The sequence below is a fragment of the Theropithecus gelada genome, chromosome 1 (genome assembly GCF_003255815.1).
Source record: "Theropithecus gelada isolate Dixy chromosome 1, Tgel_1.0, whole genome shotgun sequence".
In the NCBI taxonomy this organism is placed as follows: domain Eukaryota; kingdom Metazoa; phylum Chordata; class Mammalia; order Primates; family Cercopithecidae; genus Theropithecus; species Theropithecus gelada.
Genome location: NC_037668.1, coordinates 196,813,014 through 196,836,059, shown reverse-complemented (window position 1 = coordinate 196,836,059; position 23,046 = coordinate 196,813,014). Strand labels below are relative to the sequence as shown.

Genomic DNA, 23,046 nt, shown 5'->3' with positions numbered 1-23,046 from the left:
ACTGAAAGTCCCCCAGGGGAAGAAGGTACAGGTACAGAGGCATCCAAGCATGGGAAATTGTATGTGAACAGGCACGGAGGCATAGGGACACATGGTCTCTTCAGGGAAACATGACTAATTCTGCATGTCTGCAGCACAGGAACCTGGCGGTGTGTGTGAAGGGTGCTATGGCACTGAAAGAATATGTGTTTTGCTTGGAAAGTGATTAGGAAAAATTTTAAGTGGAGATACAACCTATTGGATTTGTGTTTTGGAAAAATCTCCCTCCAGCAATTAAATGGACTTCATAAAGAAAAACCTAGACCAAAGGGGACAGGAAAGCAAGGATAAGGATCTGAATAAAGGAGATAGTTGGAGAATAGATGAAAGGGCTCAAATTCGATAATTACTTAGGAGGTGAAAATTATTCTAGAGATTCCACAGTACTCAGAGCCTATGTGAATGCATGACCCTTACTCAAGAGCACTGGAGGGAAAGCCAGGGTTCAGTTAAGGTGAGGAGGTCAGGCGTAGGTCTGTGAAAAAATTGAATACGTGTGGTCATATTTTTTCATTTGTTTAGAGCCATGGGGTAGAAGTTCTAAGGTCACAGATAGTGTAAATGTTTGGGGATATGGGAATGAAAGCAACAGTGAAAGAATATGGATTGAAAGACTATGAATGAAGAGTCTGGGGAAGAACAGGTGAATGAAGGGACTGCCACTTAGAGCACCTACCAAGAATAATCAATTAAGTCATTCATTCACTCAGAACATTTTCATTTAGTGAGTTTATTCTGTTTTTATGTTGTATATATGTTTATATTTTATTTATTTATTATGTATTGAGTTTATTTATTTATTTATAACAAACATATATTTGTGACTGAGCATCAACAATGTACTAAGTACTCCGTAAGGTCCTGGGGATACGGTCATGAACCACGTGTACCAGGAAAGGACCTACTAGCCTCAATGTCTAAAGTGAGCTTTGGTGTTAAGTTGATGTGGTACTCATGCTGGCTGAGCCCTAGGTGGTGAGAGAAAATACACCATGAGTAGTTGTTACTCCTATAGGAGGCAGCATGGCACAGTCTATATTAGAGTCTCAGGACAGCACAGAACATCCTGGAATGCACAGGCTCTGGACTCATCCAGGCCTGAGTCTGAGTTCTGCTTCAATGTGTGCAGTTATGTCCCTGAGAAAGGAACTCATTCCCTCTGTCTCAGTCTTATCCTTTGTAAAGTAAGGACAGTGATAGCCACTTTGGAAATCTACTTGAGTATTCAAATGAAATGCATATGAAGGTTAAGTAAAGAGCCTGGCTCAGAGTATGCACAAAAATAATTAATTGTTGTCATCATTATTATTCGGTACATATATTTAGATATTTAGAGCCACAGGAGAATCAAAGACTTGGATCTTCAGGAGATAGAGACCTGCTCTGAGGGTACCGAAGTCAGTGTGGACTGAAGCTGCACATAACATCAAAGACAGCTCTGTTGGTGGCCATAGAGATTGGCTTCCTGTTGAAGGACTTCAAGGTTGCAGGTACTGGAAATTTGCTTACCTTTCTACACTTTTTTTTTTTTTAAATAAGTGAGAGCTTTACAGTGTCTAATAGAGCTGAACCACATCATTTCACTTCGTTAGATTAAGTGTCCAAATTCCTTTACAGGCAATTAAAGCTAATGAAAAATAATTTATGTGCCTAGAATCTATTATAACTATCAGAGTCCAGTGATCAATTTGGTTTATGATGCAGATAACCTGCACAGTCTAAGATAACATTAAAAAAGAGCAACATGAGGTGAGGTGATCTAGAGCTGTGATATCAGCCCAACACATTTCTGCTAACAGACTGAGTCGCTGGAGTTTAATCAACTGAAGAGAACAGTGGCGCTTATTGAGCGTGCTAATTCTCTAGGCAGAAAGCTTCCCAGAGCACACACAGCAAAGATAAACAAGGCCATGACTTGGTATGGAGAACCTACACAATTGTGGAGGCTGAAGGATCAAACAAAGACAATTATGATCTCAGTTGTCACAGCAATTCTGCTTATTTAGGTTAGATTGAGTTTATGGAGGGTTTGTTATTTAGGAGTCATTTTAGAAGGCAGACAAGAGTTATTGTTACTATAAGAGATGTTGAACTTGTGGCTGATTTTATTATAATGGGTAATGTTTACACTAATATAAAACAGTTGAGTAGCAACATTATTATTTTCAGACAACTCATCTGGCTTTCTAGACTTCCAACAACGTCCTCCTGACCACCTTACAATGCCATCTCTCCCTCCAGAGGCAATGTTTAAAATACTGGAACAAATGTTTGAATCATTTTTTCATATTGGACAATATTCAACTATTTCATATTGAACATTATTCAAAAAGCAGAGTTTAAAGCAGTTATCTCTCCTTACTCCCGGTGGAAACCCTTGACTCCAAGTTGACATAGCTGAGAGGACTGGGCTTTGTAAACAGCTAGACTTCAGTTCAACATCCACTTCCACTAGCTGTGTGACCTTAGGCAAGTCACCTACTGTTTCGGGGCCTTTGAACCTATCTATAAAATGGCAGTAACTATGCCCATCTAGGGTATCTGCAAGTAGTAAATGGGAAAGCCTGTTTGAGCATAGATTGCAAGAGCCTGCAATGCATGTTCCCTCCCACTCCCTTCACCTCACGAAGCCCCTCACTGGACAGGGACCTGACAGAGGATATCACCAAGCTCAGATTCCAGAGGCTTGAATTCTAAGTGTCTCTGTCATTTACTCATAGGGTGTCCTTGGACAATTCATTTGCCTCACTGGGCTCTAGCCTGAGAATTGGCTTTCTTGTCCAATTCAAGGTATTTCTTGGCTTCTTGAGGAGCCTCCTCACTTCCATAGGTTTGCTCAGGGAGTCTCTTCTGCTGGCATAAATCTTCATCTTCTACCTGTCCTAATGCCTTCTATTTCTCCTGCCCATAGTGATCCTCTGCTCTCCGCAATAGTGTAAGATTTTCTCTGTGTATTACTCACTGGGTGTGTGATGGTAAGCAGTCTTCTTTTATTCATTAAACTTTCCAGTTTTTTGTTCTTGTCTCCCTCTCTAGAACAAAAAATCTCTCTGAGGAAAGGCATGTGTTTTATGCTTCTTGGCTTTCTTCAGTTTGTACCAGGAGCAAGGAAGGTGATTAACAGCACCTTGTTGAAGTAGTGGTCAACATTATGTGTACAAAAGCATAGCCATGTGTTATTATCCATTTAGAGCAAGCCAAAGGGCCATTCTGGAAAGCACTGAGTGTTGCCATCCTGCCCAACACAATCCATTTGTCCACCTCTTTCCATTTTTTCTCCTCCTCTGCAGGGACCTGGGAATTTTCTCGAGGCTTACCTACGCATGGAGAGAACTAAGAGCCTTCCTTCACTCTGTGAATTCCTGTGGACTGAAGTCCTTCTCCAAGTTGAGCTGTGCAGTTTCATACCATGACAGATTTTCCATTTCTTCCTCCCAGAAACCTGTTGGCAGAAGCAGTCTGCATGCTACAGTGTTGTGGTAGGCGGCAGACACATGTGACTCAGAGCATGTTTGACTTCCCGGAACAGATTTCCAAGGGGGTAATGGCTAATGAGCTCACCTTTGAGTCTGCCAACAAAAGAGGCCCACAGAGACACCCAGGTCAGCTGAAATCTACAAGACACAGAGAAGAAAGATTCCAGACACCAGCAGGGTCTACGAATGCCTGCTAGACAGCCGCATAAAAAGAAAGTTACATAATTCTGAGAAACCAGCTTCACTGTATTGGTCCATCTAATCATGAAGTAATCCCACAGGTAAACTTTCAGTGGGAGTAACAAGAAAAAGAAAGGGCTATAAGGTCTATGTTAATGAAGTCATAATCTGCATTAGGGTCTGTCTTAGGGCTCCACTTTTATTTTTTCATTAAATATTTGTTGAATTCTTACCATGGGTCAGTCCCTACTCTATGTGCAGGGGATATATCAGAGACAAAAATCCCTGTGCACCCCACCGCTAGAACTCATATGCTTATATGAGACTTAAAAACAGCATCCAAATTTTCACAGGTTAACACTATTTTACCAACCTGAGCCCCTTTGCCTCTTGGTCCCCCAGTCTCCCAAGGAGTTATTCAGTGAGACTTCCTCTCATTTCTGCTAGGTGCTCACATGTTGATTTTGACACAGTTCACAGTTCATAAAAACGCCAAAATTGTTATGTTACCCACGATGGTAAAATACACTTTCTGAATGTGTAAGTGATCATTGTGGTTGTCTGTTATACTTTTCAACTCACTTATCACTAGTGAATAGCTTTTAAAGGGGTTAAATGAATAATTACCTAATGATGATGAATAAAGAGAGTAAGAGTGGTATTAACCCCCATCAGAACCACAGTACCATCATAATACCTTGCCTCTTACTAGAACTTCGTAATTTTCAAAGTGTTTTTTCAGTTTTTGGTTGCTTAGAGTGTTGATCGATCTACTGAAACAAACCAGAAATCCAGATTAGTTTAAAAATACATGTCTTGGATGCCCATTATGTGTAAAACGCTTAGCTAGGCATGGGAAATCTACCAATGAACAAAGAGAAATGAGACTCTTGTCCTCAGGGAAATGAAGATAAAGACACAGAATGCTGAGGGAGGGAGTGAAGAGCCCCAGTCTTGGAAGGCTCAGGGAAGTTTCCTGGGGAAATTGAATTTATACTTGGCCCTGAAGTAGGACTTCCATGAGTGGAAGACGTGGGGAGAAGATTTCCAGCTATTGCGGTAAATGTTAGTTTCACATTGGCCATATGACAGGCTGCACATCTGTTCCGTTGTCTCTGGGGATGGTTAGAGACCTTGGAAAGAGCAGGTAATTCTGCATATTAAATTATAACCCATTAGGTGGCCGGTTAGGTGAAAGGGCCTGGCTTCATAATCTCTTTCTTTCCATGAAGTAACCATATGGTCACCTTTCAGCTGAAACATTGTCCTAGGATTGAACTGCCTGGCAGCCAGTGACTTTTTTTGTTTTATAAGATTAAAATTACTTTTCTTTTTTGATTATAAATATAATCAATGATAATTGTTTTTATAAGTTGGGGAAGGCAGAAAACTATATGGAAGAACAAAGGAATCAACAATGCTACAATGCAAATTCATAATTTGCATTTTGCAATATTTCTATTGAGCATTTTTCACTGATACAGTCATTCATTCACATTTATAACTGGGCTCCTTATGGATAAATAGGCCTGCATTAGTGTGAGAAGAAGAGGAAGGCCACACAATGACAGATTCAAGTGCTTATCAAGACACAGTGGTATCTAATGAATAGGTTCTAAAATTAATAGGGAGTTTTGGTTGGTTTTCAGTTTTTAGAAATACTTCATTCTATGAAAAGTTGAGATATGTGTGGGATATGAAAATCTGAGATATGCATGAATATGTTATTATTTCTTACCATAAATTTTAAAGTAGGTGTGTTTTTAAATTCTTGCTTCATAAAGGAATACATTTAATAACAGAGATTCAACAAGTTAATAGGAAAGGGATGCTACACCCTAGTACATCCAGGCAACATTTTGTCAAGGGTTCTGCCTATCCAGTCTCACCAATTCTGGATCTCAGAATGGGAACCAGGTTCAGATAGCGCTCCTTAATAATGTGGTTTGATTAAACAGAAGTGGTTTAATTAAAACTGATTGAGACTTTAAAAGGAGAGTGGATGCTCTCCTTTTTGTGTCTCCTTTTATGTGATCTCTGTTCTGTTGGCCACCGTGATGTGCACAACTGTTTGGTCATGGACTATATTGAGAAACATTTTCTCCGATTAAAAAGAGAAGAGCCAAGTAGGCTTGGAGCTAGCTGGGGGACCAACTAGAGAGATGGAAATCCTTGATTTCCTGGTGAACAAGAACATTTTTAAAGACAGAAATATGTGGAATCTGTTGTTCATGTTTTTAAGTTTGTGGGAACTGAATCCCAGATCTGTTTAAGCATTTGTGAGCACTAATGCTTTTGTGAGAATGAATTTTTCTGAAGGAACTTACAAAAGTGTTGAGTTTCATGTTTGGGTTAAAGCAATCAAGCATGAAGACATATATATGGATGAAGGGCCGGGACGGAGAGAGAACTTCTCCAGGCCATCTGAGTTCCAGATAGATAGAATAAATTACAACTAACATGCACAAAGAGTGGAATGCTTTATGGTACTGATGTGAACAACCTATCTCTATTTAGAGCACTGTGACTGCATGTTGGACCTCCCAGGCCCCTTGGTAAGGCTAGTATTTCCTGAAGAACCTTTCTCAAACCCATACTTTGTTTTATGCCTTCCATAATATCATTTCCATTTCCTTAAATGCTACCATCCCCTTTCCTGTCCTGACCTCTCACTGCCTTCTATTGAAATACTGCCTGCCCTTGACTTATCAAACTGTACTGTCATGGTTTGTTTGCTTGACTAACTCCTTTAGTTTATAATTCTCCAGAATGCAGGAACTGTGCCTAGTAAAATGGTTGGTATATAGCAAACACTTGATAATTTATTGATTCGTTACTGAGGAAATGCAAGTGGGACTTAAGTTTGCTTAATAAATGTTTCCTATTATTGACGTCTACTAAAATCCAGCTTACCTAAGGAATTTTATTTCTAATATATACTAACACTGTTTTCCTTCTCTGACTACATTTATTGGGTACTTATTATGTGCAAGATACTATGTGATCTCATTTATGTTGTAAGCACTATAATTATTTCTACAGGTAAGGAAATAGAGTCTCAGGAAAGGTAGGTGACGTGGCCAAGGTCATGAGAAGTGACAGGACCACGATTTGTGGCCAGGAAGTCTGACGCCAGAGCCTACAGTCTCTTCTACTCACCTCAGAAGTCCTACTTGTCCTTCAGGCCCAAGCATAGACTCAGCTTCCTCAGGAAACTTTCTTGCAGTTACTGTCATCGTCTATCTTCTCATCTCACCATTAGGCTGAAGGCCTTGTGAGGCAGGAATCATGGGTCTCCTCTTTCTATCATCTCCTTGTATGTGGCCAGCATCTTGTAAAGCTGTTTGGAAAGGGATTCCTACCTGTACTGGGCAGATGAGGGGAAGGGCGCTTGGGGATTTCTCTAGTCTTACACAGCCACCCTCTGTCAGAGCCAGCAGTAGGTCTTAGGTGATCATCTCTAGTTCCAGGCTCCTTTCCTGGAAGAAAATGCCTTAGAAAATCCCTTTATAAACAATTCAGGAGGGGATAGAGTTCGGAGATTCTTAGAATTGCAAGAAAACACAATGGTTACCTAGGGAAATAGCTTCATTTTCAACAGTAGGCCTAGAAAGGAGAGGTGACTTATCCAAGACTGTGGAGCAAGTTCGTAGAAAGATTGGAGTAATGAAAAAACTGAGAACAAAACTTGCAGTTGCCAGATCTGGGATTTAGTATTCACTCTGCCACTTAGTTCTTAATGAATGGCCTATAATATAAAGTGTAATTATTCAGATTCAAACCAAGTCGACAGTGTCTTTTCTGTCATTGCCCTTGGCCTATCTATATGCAAAGAATAGTTTTCTTCTTAGCAAAAACTTCTTTTATTCCACTTGGCACAGGCACTATTTATTGAATTGCTATTGCTTTAAATTTTTTTTTTCTTGGCTTATGTTCTCTTGCAGTCTCCTGGGTCTTCCAGCTCTAGCCTCTCCTCCCCTAGCCATGCTCCCTTTACCCTCCCAGCTCCCCATCCTCTCACCAGCCTTTTGTTTTCTTCATGGATGCCAAGTCAGCCAATCAGCATTGCTTGTCTCCTTTCCTGCTGTGCTCCACACACCCAACTAAGGCTATTTCCTGGTTGCCATCCTGAACCAGGCTGCAATTGCTAAAATATTAATGGCTTCCTTGGTGAAAAATAACACCAACGCTTCTTATTATAAATTAAAATTGCCAGAGAGGCAGAAACAATGACATGGAGGAAATAAAGCAAAACTCTAATATGAAAAAGTGTTTTAGAGTTAAGGCAGGAGAAGATATCCTTAGCCCTGCCTTCCCCATCACAATGCTGGGATCTTGCAGTGGGAAACACCATCACCACTGGCCAAGAGTCACCATCTTGACCACCTAGATGGGGTGTATGGCAGGGTAGGCGATCCCTGGGGTTTTGCCTGGCTGGCTCTTCTTCTGGGTCCACTGGGAGAGAGGATGAGGGAAGAGCAGCATGGATCAGGAAAAAAAAAAGGCAACCTGCTATGGATAAAGAAAAGAGGGGCTTGCTGGGGTTAAAAATTCCGGTGACATCTTGGGATAAGGAAGGTTGAAGGATGCTGAGAAAAGATTAGGCTAAACTCAAAGGCCAAGAAATGTGATTCCTTCCTTTGTTTAATCTTAAGTAAAGCATTTAGCACTTCATGTCTTAAATATCTAATTCCCCAACCACACTGTCATCATTGTCATAATTGTACTCCTGGGGCCTTGCATGGTGCTTGGCACAAACCACAATGCTAACCGGTATATTCAGAATGAATGGATAAATAACCAGCAAGGGAAAGAGTAGAGAGCAAAAACCGACCCTGAATATTTTCAGCATAGTGAACGTTAATATTTTTATTTCTTTTGTAATAAAGAGTACAAAGGGTTGGGAGCAGGACATCACAGGAGGAGGAAAGATAGCGCCATCTCTGCAGAAGAACTCCCGAATCACACACAGAAGGAAAGTGGATCCCCAGGGCAGCCTTTCCCACCAAAAAAAATCAGGCCCAATCCAGGAGAGTTTGCCAGTGGCTCCCCAGGGTTCCAGGGTGTCTGCCAGCCTTCCTAGGAATCCTGGGCATGCCTCTAGGTGCCAGTGACTCAAACTCCTTTTTCCACTTCCCAGTTCAACCTGGTCACTCTCATTCCCACAAGTTCCCAATCTGAGTCCCATTCTCTGACCTTTCTCTGCTTCCCTGTTTTCATCTCATTTGAGACTATCCTCACGGGTTCCCCTGGCCCCTGCACTCATTTTCATTACTGGGTATGTTAATGTTCGTCTTCTAATTCAGGAAATCCTTCCAACCCTGTTTTCAGCTCTGCCCCCAAACCCTTCCACTTCCGCATTTCACCTCCCAGTCTCCTCACTCCTGGAGCAAAGAGCTCTGCACTTGGATTTCTAAGCATGCATGGCTCATGTGGAGTAGGGAAGTGGCAAGATGCCCCTCAGGGCAGAAAGCCTGCTTTTTGTGGGGACCCTACATATCATTCCAACAGGCATAGCTGTAGAGAACCTTCACTGAACCTCTCCTCCAGTTCTGCCTCTCCCCTCCACTATGCTGAACTTGCAGTTCATTCTGCAGTAAAAAGCAGTAGCCAGGCTGCAGCGGGTGCTCTAGAAGCCCGACTGTAAGCATGCACACTGTATATGTGGTGTGCAAGGAAGCCATCATCAGTCATATAAAGCAGTTGCTATGGAACGTGTGAAAAGTGAGAAACATGGTTTAATTGTGGATTTTATTATAAGTGTGATACTAGTCAGAAAGGCCCAGGAAGCTGGCATTGCAGCTACCAGCTCAGGGAGAAGGAAAGAGAGCAGCAGAAACTGGTATAGGAGATCCTACTGATGTTAACATATGTGGACACCCTCCGGTCTCCTGGCCCCTTTCCTTTCACCCGGATTTGGTATGTGGCAAATCTAAACATTTGCAAATTCACAGTCGTAATCAGTCATCCGGCACATTATGAACTTCCACTGGCGATCCCTGTGGGAGGGAGAGTCAGAAAATGAATATCAGTGAGAAAGGACAGGGCAGGAAGAGTCGCTGCTGGGGAAACAGCAACAGAGAACATTTGGAGGATCTGGGAACTGAAGGGACACTTAACCTCACTTTGCTCTTAGAAGACATCTTTATGCAGTTTCCCAAGAGCCGACAAATCTGTGAGTTCAGATCACCCTTGAAGGTGACTAACTAGATCACTGGCTGTGTGGACGCCTCTGCTCATCACTGGTGGTCAGCTCAACCCTGCTGCCTCCAGAAAGTACCTCAAGGACCTGTGGGTTAACAGCTTGGAATAAAAGCATTTATTTAACATAATCTCCATTTCATTGTAAAGAATCTTGTTTTAGGCTGGGCTTGGTGGCTCGCACCTGCAATCCCAGCACTTCGGGAGATTGAGGCAGGTGGATTGCTTGAGGCTAGGAGTTTGAGACCAGTCTGGCCAATATGTGGAAACCCTGACTCCACAAAAAAATACAAAAAAATAGCTGGGTGTGGTGGCTCACGCCCGTAGTCCCAGCTACTTGGGAGACTGAGGCGGGAGGATTGCTGGAGTCCTGGAGGTTGAGGCTGCAGTGAACCGAGATGGTGCCACTGCACTCCAGCCTGGGTGACAGAGTGAAACCCTGTCTCGAAAAAAAAAAAAAATCTTGCTTTAAAAAGTCCATCCATGTTCCCACTGACTCTTTCTGAGCACTTACCGTATGCAGAGTGCTCACCACGCACTGGGCTCTGTGCTATACATGTGTTTCCCTTCAGAAAACACTGCTACAGAGAAATGAAAAAATCCCTTAAAGTAAAAAAGAAAATGGCTGCCATTCTGGCATCACTAGAATAGTTATGAATTGTCTATGTGTTTAAATGAATTGCCTATGTGTTTAAGTGGTTGGGGATGGGAAGAGTGTACATAGCATTACTAAGTTTTGAAAAATGTGGTATGGATACATTTCAAGGAATGTTCTTTGCTCAGGGCAAACTTATGTTCTTTATTCATCCATTTAAGAGAAATGTATCGAGTGCCTACATTGCACCACATTCTTGTGGTCTAATATTGTTGAACAGTGATAATGATAATTGTAGCCTCCAATATATCTGGCATTGTAACAGATGCTTTACCTGTTTTCTCTTTTAATCCTCACAACAATTCATTGTTTGAGTGAAGAACCAGGCTCAGAGAAATAATTAACTTGCTTTAAGGTAGTACAAGTAATAGGTGATAATTTCAGATTCGCAGTTTATTGGACTCAAATCTTGATCTTTCTCTTAAACCACACTGTCTCCCTAACTAGGTAATCTGAAGCCCAGAAGAACACACAGCTGCCATGCCCTTTACACAGTCCTGATAAAGGGCAACAATAAAGAGGTTTTCCGTATTTAATTATGCAAATCATTCCAAAGCTTAGTGGGGTCCTTTACAAACTCAGAATTATCTATCTCCATTTTCAATCTGCAAGGTCTGTTTTCAACAATTTATCCCAACCACTATGACTAACAAGGCCTCCATCCAGCTTCTAAACTGAAAAATGGGGCTGACTCTGCTTAAACAGCGTAAGGCAGGCTTTCTAATTCTGAGTCTGTTGCTCTGGGTCATTTGTTTAAAACAATTGGGTATAGAGTCCCTCAACGCAAATCTGGATAATCAACTTGAGGGTCTGGGTGATACCAGAGCCTGGGTGATATTTTGATTCCTGCAATTGTCAAAAGATTGTTTTAGAAGGGAATTAGAAAATTGGTGGCATGTGGGTTTACCAAATGACTAATTACTGCAGCCAGGTCTTATTTTTCTGTGTACCAACAAACACAGATAAACAAGATCTTATGATCAGGCATTCAAACCACTCTTTTAAAAGGCTATTAATTGATGCTGAGTAAAACTTAGACTTGATCCTATGAAGACCAAATGATTCCACCAGGTTCAGTCTCTGATTTCACACCAGGACAGTGGGGGCAAATTTGCTCCCCAAGAGAATACTTGGCAATGTCTGCAACTACTTTTGGTTGTCACAACTTGGGGTGGAGTGCTAGTAGCATTTAGTGGGTAGGCTAAACATCTAGAATGCAAAGGACAGACCCTGAAACAAAGAAATATCTGGACCCAGATGTCAATAGCACACAGATGGAAAAAATAGCATTCTAAGAGGAAACCACTATTATTTGCATGTGGAGGGAAAGCTCTTGCACAAGGAGTCCTGCCCTGACAATAGTTCTCCAAGCTGGGGGCCTCGGCGTCTTTCAGCAGAGCCGAAGAAACCTAAGTTGTGGGTCATTAAGCTACTTGTTTTTGATGACAGTAGCAAAATTACATGAGTATATTTATTTTATTTTATTTTGGGGGGAAGATATTCATTTTAAATTAATGCAATGACATAATATTTCAGTTTTTCATGATTCTGGGTAATCCACATAACCAAAAATTTACTGAAAACTGAATTTACTGAAAATTGAATTGAGCATTTTAACTATTCAAATATATTTATATCATCCTAATCTTGGATGGCACTCTTCCTTTACTGTATTCATTCCTGCTTTCTTAAACAGGGAACCTGGAACTAATTTTCTTGTTGAGCTGAAGTCATCATTTGCAGCATTGAGCACCCCTGTTATTTCATTTTGCACTTTGGGGAGCATGGCCCTGCTAAATGACAACCCACGTTCTTTGAGTTCTTCAGCCTTTCATTTTCTTTATTGTTCTTACGCATATTTGTTGTCATGTCATCCAGCTATTTATTTTCATTGGTGGAATGAGTTTCATTCTAAGTATTATATAGTGGGTTCCCTTTCTAATTTGCTGCTTCTAGAAAATTGGTAACTAGGCTAGTTTAAAGTATATCTAAAGTAAAAATAAGTAATGTGTGCAAACTGAGTGGTTTGTCTATGGGTAAACATAAAGGTTTTTGCTGATCAGCCTGCAATATATATTGTGCCTTTCCAGAGCTACTTAATGTCTTTTTTTTAAAAAAAAAAAAAAAAAGAAATTCTAGGTCATATTAAATAAGTTAACTTTATTTCAGATGTAATTCTGTTTGAAAACACAGACACACACCAAAGATGTGTCACGTTCAAATTCATCATAGCATACTATCTTATGAGTTAATGTAAGTGTTATTTGGTTTGCAAAATATTTATTGGTAACTTTTCAGGAATTCATTTCTGTGTAAAAAGTGATTATCAGCTGACTAAAAGTAGGCCAAACCAATCATTAACACCTGAGTTTACCCACACCTTTCTCTGTATTAGTAGGGAGTACAATTCTTGTTTTCTTCTGACTGTTTTGATGTATTTGAGATAGGACTAAGGAGTTGATTGTGAGAGAAAGGTGATGAAAAAAGGGTTAGTGCAGTTTTTATCGTCAGGCCATTTAAATTCTCTTCTTTCATTAATTTTTGTCAGCTTTACTAAGGGATTGTTAACTCCTTTCATTTCTAAATATGGTTGGTAGATGCTGTGGTCTGAATGTTGGTGTCCCCTTAAAATTTATATGTTGGAACCTAATACTCAATGTGATAGTATTAGGAGGAGGAGCCTTTAGGGGGGTGATTAAGCCATGAGGGCTCTGCTGTCATGAATGGGATTAGTGCCCATATAAAAGAAGTTGAAGGGAGCTGGCTTGCCCTTTCCACCATGTGTGAGAACACAGTAATAAAGCAACATCTCTGAAGCAGCAAGCAACTCCTTACCAGACACTGAACCTGCTGGTGCCTTGATCTTGGACTTTCCAGCCTCCAGAACTGTGAACAATAAATTTCTATTGTTCGTAAGTTACCCAGTCTAAGGAAATGTGGTAAAGGAGCCCAAACAGACCAGGACGGTAGGTTCTGTGTGTTTCTTCTTTTTTTTTTTTTTTTTTTTTTGAGACAGAGTCTCGCTCTGTTGCCCAGGCTTGAGTGCAGTGGCGTGATCTCCACTCACTGCAAGCTCCGCCTCCCCGGGTTCACGCCATTCTCCTGCCTCAGCCTCCCGTGTAGCTGGGACTACAGGCGCTGCCACGGCGCCCGGCTAATTTTTGTATTTTTAGTAGAGACGGGGTTTCACCGTGTTAGTCAGGATGGTCTCGATCTCCTGACCTCGTGATCCGCCCGTCTCGGCCTCCCAAAGTGCTGGGATTACAGGCGTGAGCCACCGCGCCCGGCAGTTCTGTGTGTTTCTTATCTCCAATCCCTTTTCTTTCTCTTCTCTCTTCTTTCCTAAAACCCAAAGTGGGGATCATATAGAGGAATGTGGTTGAAGGGGGTCCATTTTGACAATGGGCACTCCTCTAACTGTATTTGCCTTCTCCTCTTGGTGTTTCATGAGGAAAAGTACTCTTTGAAATTGAGTGAGGGGAAAAATCTTAGACCATCAAGGGATACCAAGTTTAGGACTTTGCTCTTGAGCAGGCTGGAATCCACCCTCATCTCCAAGGTGAGCAGCTCCAGGAGGTGAGCTCGTGAGAACAGCTCACTTCCCATGGCCTCCCATTTTCCAGCCAAACCTGAAGTTAATCCTTGACCAGGTAGGAAACTGAAATAAGGAAAACCTCAGGTCAAAGTTCCTGCAGAAATATATGTGCATGTAAGAAATCTGCACTTGTATTCTGCGTGTGTGTGTGTGTGTGTGTGTGTGTGTTCATAAATTCCTGCAGGTATAATCCTTGCAGGAGTTAGTCCCAGCTCCTTTAACCCTAGCCCCATGGGGAAGGGGCTATCTTTCTCACCTTTCCACTGCAGAGAAAGTGGTTGTTGCCCCTCGAATATAGTAATCATAATTGTAGGAAATCATGTCCATGTCCTCACCATAGTGACCTGGATATTCTGTTGTTAGCCTATGCAGGAAGAACAAAAGGTTAGAGGAAAATAAAACACATTATTATTGCTAGGAGCAAACAGAAGACACACTATGAAGAAGAGATGGAGTTTGAGCATCTTGGCAAATCCAGACTGAAGTTAAATGACATCCACCAAACCACTCCAGGCTGTGAAGAAACAAACAGCTCTCCTCTCGCTTCTCATCGTCCTTTTCTAGGCCATTAAACTGTACACTGAAAAAGATGTAGATACCTCCCCAGGCTTTGGAATTATCAAAATAACTTTGGAGTTCTTGATATTGATTAATATCAATATTATTCCTATTCTACTCAAGTCAACTAAGACAATGTTTTCAAATTTTAGATTATGATTCATTAGTTGACAACAAAGTCAATTTAATTGGGTTTAAAAAGATATAAAATAGAAAAGAAAATATCAAAGCATGCATCACATGCAATAAGGATAAGTCTATGTATGTAAACATTTTGTTTCAAATATGTATGTGTGTGTGTTAATAAGATGTACATATTGTGCTAGTTTAACATATGTTTCTTATTGTGAGTTATAGTCAACAAAGTGTTCAAAAGTTATTTAATTAAAATGTAAGCTCCCCAAAGGTAAAGGTTTTGCCTTGTCCACCATTGTTCATCCAGCACCTAAAACAGATACATAATAAATATTAGCTGAATAAATATATAGCCTGGGGAAAGTCAATTAATCTCAGTTTTCTGACCTGTAGAAGAATAAAGTCTACCTTATAGGTTTGTCATTGGAACTAATAAAAGTGAGTGATGAGGGTGCTATACACATGGTAGGTGTTGAATCACTAAGAACTATTTTGTTTCTTCTTCCTCTTCCTCCTTTCCTTTCCTTCTCTTCCAATATTGAGTAAACCCTGGGACTTCATATGAGTAGGTCCACGGTAGTCCATCCTGGAGTACGTCTAGAATCCGCCGGTTCTCATAAGGGCTTTGCCACTGGGACCTTCAGGACCAAAACAGTCCTTTTACCATGAAATAGTTCCTCCAAAGTCTTTATCCAAACCCCAGGGTAGCTTGGAAAACAACTAGTTTGTGAGTGTCAATAATTTCATCTGATTTGGGTTTAACAGATCACTGTTTATTAATGCTAGAAAGATTTTCCCCTCTGCAGACTGACGGTGATGTTTCTCTAAGATTGTCATTAAATAATGAAAAGTTTGATTTATAAACCGTAAGGGCTCCTAGGAGGATCTCAGTGCACAGATGGAGCAAGATCAATGGTTAGCCTATTCTCTTGGTTCATAATCATTCCTTTTACCCATTATTCACTAACCCTTGCTCCCTGATTTGACTTTTCCTAACACATAATTATGCTCTATCAGGATGGCAAGCCCAACCCAAAGTGAGGTACATGTGTTTTGGCTTAATGTGTTCATGAAGGGAAATAAGGCCCTGCCAATCCAGAAACTTATTTTGTGCTTCCAAAGAGGTCCAGAAGCAGGACTTTATCTTTCAGGTAAATGTCTTTTTTTTTTTTTTTTTTTTGAGACCGAGTCTCACTGTGTCACCCAGGCTGTTGTGCAATGGCACAATCTCAGCTCACTGCAACTTCCCCCCTCCCGAGTTCAAGCGATTCTCCTGTCTCGGCGTCCCAAGTAGCTGGGATTACAGGTGTGTGCCATCATGCCCAGCTAATTTTTGCATTTTTAGTAGAGATGGGGTTTCGCCATGTTGGCCAGGCTTGTCTGGAACTCCTGACCTCAAGTGATCCGCCCACCTCAGTCTCCCAAAGTGCTGGGATTACATGCGTGAGCCACCGCGCCCAGCATGGTAAATGTCTTATAAGTAGAACTAATAGGGCCTTACTTGGATCCCACTGATTTATGATCCATGAGAATTCTAACAAGGACTGTATTAAAGTTTACCCAAGGAAAGAGAGGTTTGTTGAGAACATGAATAATGCAAATTAGAATAAGAGGTTGGGTGGGGGTGGGGGTGTGCGTGTTTTCCTTCCTTCAGGGAACAAAAAATACTTTCAAAAACTTTTGAAGCAGTCTTTGGATACAATGTGTAAAAATTAATTACCAAACTTTTTTTTTTTTTTTTTTGCCAAGGCAGAATCTACATACAGCAACACTGCATTAGGCTAAATCCAATTGCTAAAAGTATTTGGAAATTATGAGGCTAGATTTTTATTTTTAAGTTTTTACTGACCACTCTGATCTGTCTTCAGATACTTGGATAAATACCATGGAATAAAGTGGGAAAGAAAAGCTTACCTTTAAAAAAAAATCAAGAAGTTTTATGCTTCAAACAAGGAAAATATTATTTAATGCTTTATTTAATTAGGATTCTCTATTGCTTCATTGTTGGTAGTGACCAGACATAAGACCCCTGTCTAACTGGACAGTTTGTCTGAGAAGCCTCTTCGTGAGGGACTGATGTCCATTGAATTTCTAGAATGTCCTAGAGAAGGTGAGGTACATGACCATCGGTACATTTTCTCCTTGGTCACAGACAGGTTTTGTTTTGTGTGACTTTTGGTTGTTGTTATTTTGTCTTGTTTTTGTTATAACACCATGGGATCAAGTTTAGACTGTCTTAGAAAAACCTGGGTTAAGGAGGATAGGGAAGGAGGTTGGATATCGATGGAAATCTCTCTTACTTTACGAGATTAAAAAATACCAAGGGAGAAATGACCCAAATCACTGGTAGAAAGTGAATCTCACAAACACCATCCATAGGAAGAACTGTTGTGTCAATGTGGCCCAGGATTCTGTATTCTGTGTTTGCAAACCAGATATATGTGGCTGCATTTAGTTCTTGATGATATTGCACATGCACGTGTGCACACACACACACAGTGTCCTAATAAGTGAAAGCCCCAGTAATAGCTCCTTAGAGAGAAAGAAGAATTTAAACGTTCAGAACTAGACACTGAGACAGGGCATAGGGACTTGTCAGGAAATTACAAGAGGCTACAAGGAAGCAGAATGATCAGGGTTTCCTAAGCTGTGACATTGGGCTTTGCCAGTGTGGGTGGGGGAAGAGTTCAGTGTGGTTCCAGTTTCTTTGTGAATTACTAGGTCACTTTAAGTAGTTTTTTTGAAAAACACACTTCATACTGAGCATTGCCATACATTCCTAGATGAATTAAAACAATCAAGCAAACCTTCAGCTTGGCAAGATGAAGAAGAGTGCAGGTCAGGAAGATGCCTTTATTGAAATGAGTCTACTTTTCAAACATTTCTATGAGAAGCCTTATTTTCTCCTTTCCCCTAAAGTAAAGAGTTTGAATAGATTTATTCAATTTTAGATCTTATTTAATTTTTAATAAAAACTACCGGTGGGGTGTGTGTGTGTGTGTGTGTGTGTGTGTGTGTATGTGTGTGTTTATTCCTGTCACTTTCAGATGAATGATTCTTATAGTACAATTTCTCACTTGACAACATTTTTTCTGCTGTCAAGATGAAAGACAGAGAGTTGTTCCAAAGCTAAGTAAAAACTTGATAACATAAAGCCACTTGTACAACTCTTGTGTCCGCTGAGGCTGATGGGAAAAAACTTAAATATTATCTTAGTTATGAGCTGAGGGAAATCAGTTCAAACTGAAGAAAATTTTAAGATTGATATAGGATTTTTCCCATCTAAGATTCTTGAAGCACTAAAATTATCAACAGATCCAACTAGACTCAATGAATGTTTGCTGGTCAATACAATATCATAGACTGAGCTGCTGCTGATAGATGTCTCGGCTCTTTTGCCACAAGAATAGACATATCACAGAGCTGAGTCCAGATATATGTTCTCACATCCATTTTAGGAAGGGAAATGGAGATACAATCTAGTTCTATACAGTGGCCAATTTTATTCATTGTCAGAGGTTTGGTTGAGAACTGATTAGGTTTTTAACAGTTAAAGTAAAGATTTTCAATCTATTCCCTGACATAAAGTGACTCAGCATAAGGTTTTGTGAAAACCCACCTGTACGAGACCTTATTCAGAGCTAGACGCTTTTCTTCTATGAAAGTCAGACTTCATAGCACTGACATGTGTTTGTTACAGCCGTTTCACTTGGGGGAATTAGGACAACTGGATTACTCGGTGTCACCTGGAAGCTCCTCTTTCAGGACTTTCCCTCCTATTGATGTGCACATGAACAGATGCAGCTTCATCTCATGCTCAGGAACCATCAGATCCCCAACCTTGGTCCACTTTGTGGGGACACCAGAAAAGCACACACCACAGACTCCCTACCATAAAAACTGGAAGAAAACCCCAGCATTTACATATGAACAGATCAGAATGGGTACCTAAGGAAGCCATACTTCAGCTTTTTAAAAAATAAGAATAAAATTAGAATGTCTTCCAAATAATCTTTTATAGCTCAGCTCATGCTCAAACGTTTTAGAGAAGCTTCTAGTGGTCGTTCAATGTTGAATTCTGTTTTTCTTCTATTTCTCCACCACTCAATTAGCACCTTACTTTAAATATCCTATTCTAATGTCCTGTGACATGTCAGCTGATATAGTTTGGCTGTGTCTTCACCCAAATCTCATTTTGAATTCTCAGATGTTGTGAGAGGGACCTGGTGGGAGGTAGTTGAATCTTGGGGCAGGTGTTTCCTGTGTTGTGTTCATACTAGTGAATCAGTTTCATGAGAGCTGATGGTTTTAAAAATGAGAGTTTCCCTGCACAAGCTCCCTTTTTGCCTGCTGCCATCCACATAAGATGTGACTTGTTCCTCTTTGCCTTCTGCCATGATTGTGAGGCTTCCTCAGCCACATGGAACTGTGAGTTCTCCACTAAACCTCTTTCTTCTGTAAATTGCCTAGTCTCAGGTATGTCTTTATCAGCAGCATGAAAATGGACAAATACATCAGCACTATATATTTAGCAAAATAATGGAATGCTGTATAACATCATGAGGGCCAATATAGTGAGCTCTTTGAGGGATCATTGGTGCATGGAATCAAATATGCTTTTATGATCTGGTTCAGAAGTGGGTTTGGAGGAGAAACTCAACATTTGTGGATTTGATATGTTGAGGCTGGCTTATGTTTTGTACATTCAGCTAAAAAGATGTCCCTTTCTGACAGGCAAATCATTGAGAAGTTTGTTAAATAAAGCCAGTCTGTTCATGATCAATCCTCTTGCATAATGCTTTTCCAGGTAAGCTATAACGAATGAACATATTTCAGATTGCTTAGTTTGTCTTTATCAGGAGCTACATCAGACTCTCTTTGAATTAGTTTTGCAAAGACAGAAAAAATAAACCCCAAATGGAGTTACATGTAAAGGAAAACAGCCACAAAGAACAACCTCCCGGCTTCTTCCCACAAGAGCTGGGGATTGGCCAAGTGGTACCTCTGTAGTCACCCAAGTGCCCTTCTCTACACAGAAAACCTGAACCCTGGGGCTCTGGGGTGTGAGAAATAAAAACAAATGTCCATGTCTGTCCTCTTATGGCATTTTGGGACTTCATATTTCAAACACTTCAGACATGTATCACAACACAAGGGAACAACAGTTCCAGGGATATCTGTGACTTAAATGAGTAGAGGAAAGTCCCTGAACACTTTCCAAATTGCTTTCTTGGAAGTGAGTTTCTAACTCACTGTCCAAGTCCAGGGCTAGTCAGCAAGCACATTTGCTTTGACTCATGTTGATTTTCATTAGCCACATTATATGGTGGTCACCTTTGGTCTGCACATCAGTGGGGGCTACTCCACCTTCAACAGCTCCACTCCAATTAAAATAGCTTTATTCTCTGTTTTCTACCAGATGCCTAATGTGCTATTATGTAATGTTTCACCTATAGAAGTCTTATTCCTCATATAGAGACAGCTCAGTACAATGCAAAGAGCATGGGATTTGGAGGCAGATAGACCGTTTGAGTCAAGTTTGGAACTTTGAAGGAAGCCATAACTTCTATAGCTCAGTTCCCTCATCTGTATGATAGTATCATAATTTTTGTGTGTGAGGATTAAATGCAGTAACACATGAACACATGGTAGGTGTCAATAAATATTATTATTATCATCATTATCATTATTAGGGTCAACCAAAGCCTATGAATTGTTATTATTTCATATCCATTCACATTCATTGACTGCTTAAGTGAATTAATAAATAGAAGTAAGAATGATTGCTTCTAGAATCTATTATAGTAGAGGGAAGCAGACTAGATAGAATAAAACATCAGATTTGGTTTGTAACTGAGAGGTTTACTTTGTTCTAAGTAGCTGGCCTTGGGTTAACGAATACTTGCTAGACGCATCTATGATATTTCTGCTTTTGAAGTTTGAACATAGGGAGAAAGGTATCACCTATAATGCAGGCACCAAATACAGTCGATATGGTTTGGCTCGAGTCCCCAACCAAATCTCACCTTGAATTGTGGTTTCCATAATCCCCACATGTCATGGAAGGGACCCAGTGGAAAGTAATTTAATCACAGGGGTGGTCACTCTCATGCTGTTCTCATGATCGTGAATGAGTTCTCATGAGATCTGATGGTTTTATAAGGGACTTTTCCCCCTTTTGCTTGGCCCTTTTTCCTGCCATCATGTGAAGGACGTGTTTGCTTCCCCTTCTGCCATGATTGTAAGTTTCCTGAGGCCTCCCCAGCCCTGCAGACTGTGAGTAAATTAAACTTCTTTCCTTTATAAATTACCCAGTCTCGGGTATGTCTTTATTAGCAGTGTGAGAACGGACTAATAAAACAGTCATCAGTGGCATCTGCAGGGCATTGATTCCAGGACTCCCATGAATACCAATATCTGCAGAAACTCAAGCCCTTGATCTAAAATGGTGTAGTATTTGCATATAACCTATGAATATCCTCCCGTTTACTTTAAATCACCTCTAAATTACTTATAATATCTAAGATAATGTAAATGCTACATGAATAGTTATTATACTATATGGTTTTGTGTTTGTATCATTTTTTATTGTTGTATTGTTATTTTTATTTTTATTGTCTTTTTCTGTATATTTTTGATTCAAAGTTGGTTGAATTCTTGGATAGGGAACCCCCAGATATGGAGTGCCAATTGTACATGTCTACATTTTAAATATGGCACAGTAATTATGAAAACCACTCCAGCTGATGAAAGGGATGATTGATTTTGCTCAAGCTCAGCGAGGCGGCTGTCTGCACAATGAGTGCTATGTACATCATGCAATGCAAGGCAATGGTTTTAGTAGGGCACAGAGCATCTAATCCCAGTATAATTTCCTTTAAATTGTGACATCTAGTCCAATTTCCTCAACACTTAAGTATGTCCATCTCTATAGTAATAGCTTCCAGCTTGCACAGACCACCAGCATGCAAGCTGCTCTTCTTACCAGGCCTCTGGGAGCTGAATTGCAGGAGGCTGTCTGGGCACAGGTGGCATATGACAGGCACAGCAATGCAGGGGCCTGTGAGATTGTTCCTGTCCCTGAAACAGCATTACAGGAGTGAACATGCAAACACTCCCTATCTTGTATTAACATCTGAACAAAGAGGTTAGGAATTAAAGATTAGCTTTGACTGGGTGCTTTGGGGTGGGAGAGATAAGAATGTTCTAATCAACTGATGTTGTTAACTAGAGCTATACAGGAATTAAAAAAAAAAAAGCATTCTCTGGCTTATGACTTGCACACAGAGAGTAGAGAAGGAGGCAGTGAAGAATGCAAAGTCTGAGAGACAGAATATCAGGGTTGAAGAGAAAAGTAAAGGTCATGTAAATGGATGCATTATTTTATGGTAAAAAGATATTATCCAATGAACCTAATGAAAGGCCATGACTCTGGAGAAGAACCATTTAGAAAAGAAAATAATTTACAACCATCAGTTCCTGGGACACAGAGTCTCCGCCTGGACAGTAGACAGTCTGGTGTGCAGCCTGCAGCTACTGAGCTGTTTGGAGAAGAGAGGTTATGACAAACAATGTCTAAAGGGTTGTGGCAACTTCAGTGACACGTGTTTGTGGTTTGCAGACCACTAGACTAAGAATTAGAACTCTCATACCTAAATAAATATCTATAAAATTCACGTATTCATCCAATCCAGTGGAGACTATTTCATAACGGCATGTCCACATCTATCAGGAATTTGCTTTCTTGCCAGAGTCCTGTGAGGCTGTAATATCCAACAAGAAACTGCACAAGCTGAAATGAGAGCAGCACCTTGGTTCCCACCAAACAAATAAATCCCACACTCATTTGGGAGTTGGTTGGATGACTTGTTTTTTCCAGCCTAGAGTGATGATACTTCTGAATCCCTAAGTGCTCATGAACACAGGCGCTAGATGCCCACTTAGCTAGTTCATACGGTGTCAGGCTGCGTGCTGCAGAACGCCTTTCAAAGAAGGAAGGGGGAAAATGTCGTTCCCACACACATGGGTCCAGTTCCCTGGGAGGTAATTCAAGCTAATTAAAGTCATGTAAAGGAAGGTTTCAGATAAGAGGGTTATCAGCATTTCACTGTGGGAAGGTGCAGGAAAAAGAGTTCTCACTTCACTCTGTCGGGCTGTTAAAAGGATCAAATAAAATAATGTACTTGAAAGAAGTCTTTGTCAACTAT

General features: G+C 40.6%; 1 protein-coding gene across 2 annotated transcripts in view; it reads right to left on the bottom strand.

Moving 5' to 3' along the window:
- DPT (dermatopontin) overlaps positions 1-23,046 on the bottom strand; it is a 44,817-nt gene that overhangs the window by 2,234 nt on the left and 19,537 nt on the right. The window contains exons 3-4 of one of the 2 annotated variants that reach the window (XR_003115637.1): positions 14,403-14,510; positions 9,465-9,694 (exon numbers count right to left, since the gene is read on the bottom strand). Coding sequence is in view for 1 of the 2 variants with exons in the window: in XM_025356961.1 (XP_025212746.1) it covers positions 9,628-9,694; positions 14,403-14,510 (175 nt within the window). In the remaining variant the exon portion in view is untranslated. Of the gene's footprint in view, positions 1-8,537; positions 9,695-14,402; positions 14,511-23,046 lie in introns of those variants that run through there. The other variant, XM_025356961.1, reaches the window with a different exon arrangement.